This window comes from Zootoca vivipara, chromosome 1, assembly GCF_965207765.1.
Source record: "Zootoca vivipara chromosome 1, rZooViv2.hap1.1, whole genome shotgun sequence".
In the NCBI taxonomy this organism is placed as follows: Eukaryota; Metazoa; Chordata; class Lepidosauria; order Squamata; family Lacertidae; genus Zootoca; species Zootoca vivipara.
The window spans coordinates 19,299,078-19,309,441 of record NC_142582.1 but is presented as its reverse complement, the minus strand read 5'-3'; the positions used below and the strand labels follow the sequence as shown (position 1 = coordinate 19,309,441).

At 41.0% G+C, this 10,364-nt stretch overlaps 1 protein-coding gene across 2 annotated transcripts in view; it reads left to right on the top strand.

The window, feature by feature from the left end:
- SP3 (Sp3 transcription factor) overlaps positions 1–10,364 on the top strand; it is a 26,815-nt gene extending 16,451 nt beyond the window's left edge. For both annotated transcript variants that reach the window (XM_035135136.3, XM_035135127.3), the window contains 3 exons: positions 7,031–7,223; positions 7,553–7,749; positions 8,637–10,364. In XM_035135136.3, coding sequence (XP_034991027.1) covers positions 7,031–7,223; positions 7,553–7,749; positions 8,637–8,953 — 707 coding nt within the window. In that variant the 3' untranslated portion in view covers positions 8,954–10,364. The remainder of the gene's footprint in view (positions 1–7,030; positions 7,224–7,552; positions 7,750–8,636) is intronic.

The following is a 10,364-nucleotide window of genomic DNA, read 5'->3' as shown; positions in this document are numbered from 1 at the left end:
TTTCTCAAACTTGGGTCTGCCGCTGTTGTTGGACTACAACTCCCGTCATCCATAACCACTGCTCCTGGTAACTAGGGATGCTGGGAGGTGTAGTCCAAAAGCAGCTGCAGACCCAAGTTTGCGAAGCCCTTTGCTAATAGAAGGAGGGAATTTATTTACCAGTTCTCTTTTCCTCTTCCCTTCAGCTTCTCTACCCCTCCACCGCAATTTGTTTTGGGGGGGATTAGAGGAAGGTGATATGGGAGACTAAAGGGGAAATTGGTAAAGTTTGCCACCCCCTTCTGTTCACTGGGGTCTCTGCTAGGTCAAAGACGCTTACACCTTCCATGACACAATTAGATACAACCCAAATAAATTAATACTGTACAAATTTTCAGTGATCTTATGAACCGAGAGGCCTAGTGTGTGGCTTACATAACCCACACCCCCTTGAGAATTCAGTTAGAGGCTGAAGATCGTTAAATATGAAGAAATGAACCCCTAGTTGATTTGTGGCTCTTGCTTTACCTTGCATATGTAAATAGTAGCCAGGATCCAAAGAGAAAGACATGTCCAGTGGAACCCAGGCTTGTGTTTCTAGATTAGCAGCCCCTGCCCCCCCCCCCCCAATTCCAAATGGCAAACCACTTTTAAAACTCTGCAGACTGTTACAAAGCCATTCATTTATATAAAGAAAGTTAAAACAAGCTAACCACTGGGCATATTCAAGCCCTTGCATGCACTTAAGTTAAAGCCGTTTTTTCTGAATTCCACCTAACAGCATTGGGCTGGATATGCACAGATAGGTAGAATTTGGAATTCTCTGCAGGTGCCTAGCAAACATATATCGGTAAAACACTTAGATCATTTACGGATGGAAGTTCAGTGCTGAGTTAATGTTGGATATCCCTTTGCCATATAAACCAGCTGCAGTTAGGATAGTCTATAGTGTTTTCTTTAACAACTGTACTAGATTTAGTAGCGTTTTATGTCAGAGCCACCTCTTTTTTTGGATAGTGAAAACAAATAGCCTCATTAAGTGGTTGTTGGGAAATGTGGTCATTCCTTTCCATATTGCATTAACTGTTTCGAAAATGAATTTCAAAATAAAGAATAAGGATGATGTGCCTGGTGCGATGTAGCAGGAAGCCAAAGAAACTGCCATGGGTACCAAACATGCATACGCACTGCAGCAGCACAGACATGCTCACCGTGCAACAATGCTTGCATGCACGCCACATGCTCTTTCTCTCCCTCCCCCCAACTTCCGGCAGTTAGATTTGAACAAAGTATTTTAGCTTTTTTCAGGCCTAATGGGAAGTGAATGTCCTACAGAGTGCAACTTGCAGGGGGTGGTGTGTAACTCCCCATCCCCATCTGTAAGCTCCAGGAAGATACCCCACTGCAACAATTAGGTTTTTATGAAGCCCATTGCAACCAATAAAATGCTTATTTCAAGTGATTTTTTTTGGCATGGGGGGCGTTTTGGACAGAGGTGTGTGCAAGACAAAGCTGGGGAAAGAAGGCTCCTTTCAAGCCTAATTGTATTGTGACATAAGGGGTGTTTTGAAGGGGAGGGGACATCACAGGTGAGGAGCAAAAGCTTACCTGTGACTAAGGAGATTTGAAGGGGCACAAGAAAGGGATGCTGTGGGCACAAGGAAAGGCCTTGGTTAGTGCCTCTCCCCGGTTTCATGTTGGTGTCCCCCAGCACTACTATAGAGACAAGAACTAAACAAACCCAAAATTATTAGTGGTGCAAATAATTTTTCTACAAATGAAATGTTAATCTCTTCGCTACCCCTTTGCACATTGCTGCTTGCTTGATTATTGTCCTTCGTAAGTATGCATTCCTGGAGCAATAACAGGCGATAATCATAGAGCTGTTTCTGGGTGGAAAATTGAAACGAGAACTCTAATCAGGGTTAAAACGACGAGTGGAAAGAGTAGCGAACTGTCTCACTCTTTGATCTATCTAAGAATGAAATGTGCACATTGGGTTGGATCGAGATGCGCCCTTTCGGAAAAAAATGGAAGGGCTCATTCCAGTTGCAGAAGGATCTCCAATCCAGTGTAGGCTCGCACTTGAGGAAGTTGGAGGAAATAATTTTGACTGATTTCTCCTGCAGTCCTGAGCATCACCTCCCATGTTGCTTTGGAGAGTCTTCCAACCCTTTAGGTTGTATGGAGTGGGGGTGGGGAGGAATAGTCAAAAATCCTCCGTGGCAGATCAGACTCATTGAAATTAATCCTTTCATCAAGACTCTAATACTGTGCAGCCCCTAACACTAGCATAAGTGGGACTCTCTTCTCCCTTTATGCTAACAGCTCCTCCAGTAGTAACTATGGGTGCTTCTGTGCCAGTATTTGATCAAACACCATAAGCTATTGGGATGAAGTCTTTTTCCAAAAATGAGCTGAGATAACAGGCTATCAGGAGAGACACTGTATTATTGATAGGGAAGAGTTCTGGGCTGCCTTTAGCCAATCAAAGGAAGCATTACTGTACTGAATTGTCAGTGGTCTTGTGATCAGCCTGGCTTAAATCAGCCATGATTGTCAAGGCTTGGTCAGCTTTACATAACTTCCATTGACGCAGGGAAACATTGTCACCACCCGTAGTTTTCTTTCTTCCCATCCTGCCCAGGTAAGGGTTATCCAATCATAGTTAATTGTCCAAAGTACTCGCTCAGTTTCTGACCAAACTAACCCTGGAAAGGTATAAATGTTCAGTTCAGTGCTTAGAATGCTCAATTCAAATCAGTAGTCACTTGCATAGACATTTGACATTTATCTTTGCATAGGTTTCCCTGATTTGCCACCTGTTTCCCGGTTCTGGATTTGGAAATTTCTGTCATTTAGAACCTCACAAGTATGGAACCTACTTCCATGGAACAAAAAATAATGCAGTGTTTTGTTTAATTTCCAATTGCCTTTATTTACTCAGAACAAACACAATTCTATCGGTTATGCTATAGACTTACCTATTGGTCTGAACCTTCTGCACCCACCTATTCCCTAAACTACATCTATTTAGGATTTGTAAGTGAATACAGCCCTGAATTTCTTAGGAGAAATTGAGTTGCCCTCAAATGCAGAAAGCAAAATGTGAAGGCATGGTAGGAAGTGATTATTATTTGGGGGCCTGTTTTAATTATATATTTTTAAAAAAGAATATTAAAGGGCTACAATAACACGAGGCTGGAAAAGAAAGAGGGCTATATTCAAAGTTGGGATTATATGGGGCCTAGGTACTGTTGTGGCTTTGAGCTGTTTCTAGGTACTGCATAGGCAAGAGAGCAACATGGAACACGGAGCCCAAGATGTGTAGCATTGCCGGGTCCAAATCTAAAGAGAGTACCGGTACCTTTAAGAGTAAGGTATGGAAGGAATCATTTGACAGGATCTCTGCAGCACTATGAAAATAAGCAACACTTAGTGAAATTCTCCTTTCAGTTTAATCTTTTAAAAAATCTGGACCTGGACATCACAAGGCCACGAGATAACAGCAGCAAGGCTAAATTTTACCAGAAGAATTGCCTGTAAAGCAACGGGGCGATTCAAAAGTCTGTGCAGGCTGTCCGAGCAAGAAAACAGCTCGATAGGCATGAGGAGCGGCGCTAGGCTTCGTGTTGCCTGTTTCCATCTACATCACTTGCAAGTTCTACCTTCTGAGAAGCACAACTTTTACTAGTGATTGAAAGATCTAGCCTTTAAAAATAAAAATAGAAAATGGACAGCTCAGAAGGTGAAATAATGGCAAGGTTCATATATGCCTCCAAGATGCTTCCAGAGTAGTTGCTGGTTTCTCCCTTGCCTCTATAGCCCCTCCCAACATGCTACATTCTGTTCTGGTCCCACGAGAAACTTCAGTGCATGCATAGTTTGGGACCCTGCCAAATAAAGCAATGAAGTTTTAAAGAATGGCTGCTCTATCTCCTGGATTTGCCTTGACCCCCATGGTATAAACTGCGAAATAAATGAGTGTGGGTGTAGTATATGTGATACACACATACAGATGTTAGGTGTGCAAGCGGAGTTCGAGCCACACAGGATGAGCCTCTCTTTGCATTTCCACAGCATCTGAAAAACCACCCCTGCAACTTCAGGTCCTCCTCCTCGTTATTTGAATCAGCACAAACAAAACAGCTGCAGTCAGAAGATAAGTTTCAGAAGTCTGGTGTGTGTGCCTAGGATTGCTTTATTTTGGGTCCCAGCTGTTTTGCCCGCACTAATTGTGCATCTCCAGAATTTTCTTAATAATATTTAACAAATTGAGGAAGGAAAATGAATTTTTGCCTCTAGTATTTCTGCACCCACTTGCATAGGACCAAATGACAATTTTACCTACCAGTAATTGCTCTAGTTTGAAACCTGCTTTGTCTCTTCTCCTGATGAATACTTTTAACTTTTATTGAGCTACAGCTTATTTGAACCACTCTTATATTTCAAACGATAAATGGAACGAGACACATTATTTCCCTTTATTTACGGGGTTGTTGGGGGGGGGAGTAGCCATATATCAGTAGTTTGTACCTGGTGTTAAGGCAAAATCAGGAGATAGAGCAACAATTCTTTGCTTTCTTTCGCCATGTTCAAAATGCAATGTCTTTCTTGTGAGGAACTGTTCCACGAAAAGAAAATCAGAAACTAGCACACTTTAGGTGCCTACATAGGGTTTTTTTTTAAGCCCTTGATGACCTTCTGTAGGAACTGTATTTGGAGCAGAGAAGACTTCTGTTGCCACATCTAAGGCTGCAATTTAGTACACTCTTCTCTGGTAGTTAATCCCCATTGAATAAAATGGAACTTCCTTCTCAGTAGCTGTATGTAGAATTGCACTACAGAAGAAACAGCCTGAGTATCTGATTTTTGAACAAACTCTGGAGGTTTTGGTTTCAAAACAAACATACAATCAGGAAGATTATTAGCACTGGTTGCCTCTCCGGGTAAGAGATTGAGGTGAACCCGTTTGCCATATGTTAACCAAACAAATGCCTATAACAATTACATAATCTCTCGCCCCTCCCCAAAATTATTGCTGCTATATTTCTTGGACTTGGTTTCTTGTCAGTTTGTAATTTTTCTTCTTGGAATTCCATTTGCAGGCCATTTGCTAGCAAATGGTACCATAAATTAGCAGTACTCTTATGATGATTTTTATTTGTGAGTACTTTTCAAAATTTCAGCAGCTTTGAGTTGCAGAAAGTAACTTATTAAGCAACTGACATTTAAATGGCAGAGAGTGCGTTATAAAGGAAGCTGCGTCTGAGGCTAGTGGTAAAGGTGATTGGTAATAGACAAAAAAAATAGTCTCATAGCTATCTTACTGCTTATAAATGCAAGTAAGGGGAACAGCCTGGGTTTTTCAGTGAGATTTTTAAAAGCCTTTTGGGTGGAAAAATCTAGGCATCAATGTCACAACTGAAAACCTGCTACTGGCATCTACATTATTGTTCTTCGTTAGGAGTAACAACAGCGTATCTTTCCTGCATTTGGCTTTGCCGTGGATTGGATGGGCATTGGTTCAATCTTCACTTCTTCCCCAACTCCACAGTGCAGAGTCATGAAAGAAGTGGAGCTCAACCCCATAACCATCACTGGTAAAGCATTAAGCTGGGGTTTAACGTGGTTCTGAATCTTCAGTTAGCAGGGAAGAATTGAACAGGTGCTAAACATAAAATGCCCAGGAAGTCATGATTTTATATTTAGCTAGTCTGGCTTCTGGCATTTCCCTGCTCTCCCTAGCAGTGTTAGAAATTAGGCAGGCGCTAGGAGCATTTTGCATCTGACTATCTGCCACTTGCAGCCAAGTAAAGATGCCTGTGCGCCACCATCTGGAGGTGCATGTCTGGGGGGTCATTGGATCTTGATTTGTTTTCACACACTAATACCCCATCCTGTAGAATTCTATCAGTTATATTTTATCTGCACAATTGGAATGAATTTCAGGAACAAAAATGCTTTTTCTGTGCTGCCTGAGCAGGAGCAGTGGCATTGTAGTTACCGTAATTGTTGTAGCTTGTTTTCACTTACCTCCCCCCCCCCCTGCCTTGCTCACGGTAGTGAATATTCTTAGATTATGTATGGTCCATGTCACCATTAAGAGAAAGAGATAGGAATAGGTCAGTATATATGTGGACTGTCCCTGAGTCAAGTGACTTTTCTTCTCAAAGTTCTTAACCTAGCTCAAGGTTGTCATCTGAACTAGCCAACTGATAACCAATCACAGTCAGTCCATCATTTGAAAAATATTTGCTGTCTTGCCCAAAAATGTTAACTAGACATGCTGTTTTGGTCACTGCAACCTTAGTTTAAGCAGCATTTTGGCGCCTGGCTTATATATCTGAGTTTCTAACACTGCTCCCTGAAACACAGAAATCCTTGTAGTGGCTCAAGACGACTTCAACTTCTTCGATCTAATTTCAGGATATCTGCAGTTTGTGATTTTGCTTGCATACATCACTCAATTTGAAACCGTGTACTTTTGAAATGCCGTGTTGTATAAAACAGCTGTTTGGGCAGAGACAGCTCCACTTCAGTTGTGTTCACATCCCATAGATGTTGCAAAGAGCAATTTGCAGGTTTTTTCTTTCTTTCCCAAACAAGCATTCTTGAAAATTTCTTTCAGCCTTTTTGAATTTCCATTCTGCTTTCAACAAAAGGCATTTACATTCAAATAATTAACAGTCCCCCCCCCTGATAATTTCATATTGGGTGGCTTAATAACCTTTATAGCAAATCAAATATGGTGTGCATATACAACATGTATTCTCTTCCCCCACCCTCCTGTCAGAAAGAACTTTTAATGGTGTTGTGAAACCTCTCTGTATTGGTGATCTGAAACCTGTGGCTAATCATCGTGACTCTTAAATGCAGAATGGGCAACAGGGGTATAGATAGCCATAACAATGGCAGGTAGTAAAAGCACCTGACTTTCTTAACTGGCGTGCACATAGTGCTAAGTACGTTAAAGGATGAGATCATTATGTGTTGCTTCCTTCGGTTTGTAATAGGCCAGATAACTGATCCCTGTGTTTCTTCTCCTTAGATATCAGGATTAAAGAAGAGGAGCCTGATCCAGAAGAATGGCAGCTTGGTGGTGATTCTACACTGAATACCAATGATCTGACACATTTGAGAGTGCAGGTGGTAGATGAGGAAGGGGACCAGCCACATCAAGAAGGGAAAAGATTGCGAAGAGTCGCTTGCACCTGTCCTAATTGTAAAGAAGGGGGTGGAAGGTACGCACTTCTTGACTTCCTGCGTACTAAATGTCTTTAAAATAAATGAGGCAAAAGTGAGAGAGCTCATTAATTTCAGCACCTGTAGCTGTGGGGAATGCATGCTTCTGATACTTTTCAGTGCGAGCGGACAGATGACTGACTGAGGGGTGTGGCTTGTGTTATGATTCTCGGTTTCAGCGGCGACAGCTCCCACGGCTTCTGAGCCATTGATCCTTGTAAATGTGTGTACCAAAATGTTTGGAATGCACCTCTTTACAGTTCAACAAACTGTCCTTATGTATCTGCGTGTGCTGAGGAACTTTTTGTGTTGGTTCATATTTTAACAGAGGCACCAATCTGGGGAAGAAGAAACAGCACATCTGTCACATACCAGGTTGCGGGAAAGTGTATGGGAAGACATCGCACCTGAGAGCTCACCTTCGCTGGCATTCTGGAGAGCGTCCGTTCATTTGTACTTGGATGTTCTGTGGGAAAAGGTTTACCCGCAGCGATGAGCTACAGCGGCACAGGAGGACACATACAGGTTACCAACGTTTGGCGTCTTTACCATTGTTTGTTTGCACGCTCCTTTTGAGGGTGCGGATGTCGTGGACTGCTTGGATGCAGAGGAATGGTGTGAAGGAACCCTCTGGGGGACCCCCAAGGGAAGAAGGCTCAGAGCCCCAGGGGATTGGTGGTGGGATGACGATGAGTGGTCAGAGGGAGAAGTCTGGGAGGAGGAGGTGTCGGAAGCTGAAGAGGTGACAGGGCTTAGTGAGCAGGGGGAGTCTGTGGAAGAGAGCAGTCTGGAATCAGAGGCAGAAGCTGAAACAGGAAAGTGGGATGAAGGAGGCCAAGAGGCAGAGATGAGTCTGGCTGGTGAAGAGGCACAGGTGCCTCCTGCTGCTGCTGTGACAAGCTCCCGTCCCTGCTAGTGTCCCAGAATGAGGAGAGGGATGAAGAGGGTGGAGGATAAACTAGCGTCATGCAAGCACAATCTCAGATTGCTTAGGGAAAACCCTGGAGAGAGGAGGGGACTTGGGCAGCTGTGGGAAGGCAGGGACCTTCAGTCTACGCAACTGCCTCATGGGGCAAGACCTGGTACCCCTGTGCAGATCCTGTTTTTCTAATAAAGAGTTCACTTCACTTACTCTGTGTGACTCTCACCTGTCCGCAGGGATGGGGAGGGAGAGAAAAACACCAGTCCAGATTAAAATATGGCTTGTAACGACTGCTGCTAACATCTGACCGCCTGTCAAAATTTAGCCTACCGCCGCTTCCTTTTGGCAGCAGTGCATTTAAATCGGTGCACAGTTTTCAACACAAGAAGCAAATCTGTTCTGAGATAAGCTGAAGCTTTTTGGCTACAATGTGCTCGACGGTATTTTGTGTGTTTTGTGTGAGAACTTCTGACTTTTATGTTTTCAACAGGTGAAAAGAAGTTCGTCTGCCCAGAATGTTCAAAGCGCTTCATGAGAAGTGACCATCTTGCCAAACATATTAAAACACATCAAAATAAAAAGGCTATTCATGCTAGCAGTACAGTGCTGGCATCGGTAGAAGCAACGCCGGAGGATACTTTGATTACTGCAGGCGGAACAACGCTTATCCTTGCTAATATTCAACAAGGTTCTGTTTCAGGGATAGGGACTGTTAATACTTCTGGCACCAGCAATCAAGATATTCTTACCAACGCTGAAATACCTTTACAGCTTGTTACTGTTTCTGGAAACGAGACAATGGAATAAATATTACACAAGATACCTATTAATTGTGGTTATTTTTATACAGTAGTGAGAAGAATATTGTTCCTAAGTTCTTAGATATCTTTTTATTGATGTGCAAAATTTTTTGGATTGACAGTAACTTGGTTATACATGACACTGAAATGCCTTACTTTGTATGATATTCCATAGTATATTAAAATGGTAAAATTGCATGGGTTTTGTAGGTACTTTTGGAATCTAGAAGAGATTAAATTTTACCAACTTGTATAAAAAAAATTTAACGATGGAAATGGTAGTCTAATCAAATGCATCAATCCTTTGTGGTTTAGTGTAAAAATGAGAACATGTTGGTATTTATCTATTGTAAGATAAAAGTTGATTGGTGAAAAGAAATCATGTTATGATAAAAGAAGAAATTTTGTAATTTTCTTGATGACTGGAATTTTTATTATGCATAACTGACAAATCAAGTTTCCAAGCAAATGTTTCATTGTATAGGCTTTACTTAGCTCATCAAGTTGTCATTTTGAAGCTAATTATTTTAATTAGGTTAACTATGTACAATATTTTAAGCATTTCTCTTGTAAGATTTTGAGAAGTACATTTTAACATGGAACTCTAGGGATAGTTACATTTTAAATCCTGTTGAAAAGCCATGTTTAAAGGTTTAATTTTGCCAAAATAATGTATTGTTAATATTCTTTCAGTAACTAATTTGGACAATATAACCAATATTTAAAATTATTCAAAGGCTTAAAAGAAAATAGGTTGCAACATTTTGGGTGGTGAAGCAAAAATTAAAGGTGCCCTTTTCTTGAATATTGGAGGACCAAAAACTAAGGGGTGTCAGTTTCAACATTGGTTTTTATCTAATCTTGTCTCTAAAAACATCTGTCTGCCAGGGCCTTAAAAGCCATCATGTAAATTTCCAGTTAAAAAACAAACATATGCAAATAATAGAAATCAGTCCTACAGGGACAGTACTCCAAACTATATTAATATTAGTCAATAGTGAAATAAGGGTTTTTACAACGCTTTCTTCTGCCAAGCTTTTGGTTAGCTCTACATTTAAATGTCCACATCTTTCCTTTATGCTTCTTCCTTAAATTGTATGTATCCAGTACATTTAAGTGATAAACATATATGTTTTTTATTACGCTGAATTCTTTTTTATTTTTTAATTACTGTTTATATTTTCAATAATAGAAAAAAATGTACACACATAATTTGCATAGCCAGTCTGTAAGTGCGCTACCCATTTTATAAGAAAAAAGAAAAGAACAATAATTAACACCTGTTCACTATTTACAAACATTTGGGAATCTGTTTATTTGTTCAAACCACCTCAAATTTAAAGGCTACCTTATTGTACGTTTAAAATGTATTATAACAGTGTGGTAGTTAATAAAACACTATTTTTATTTCCTTTTGA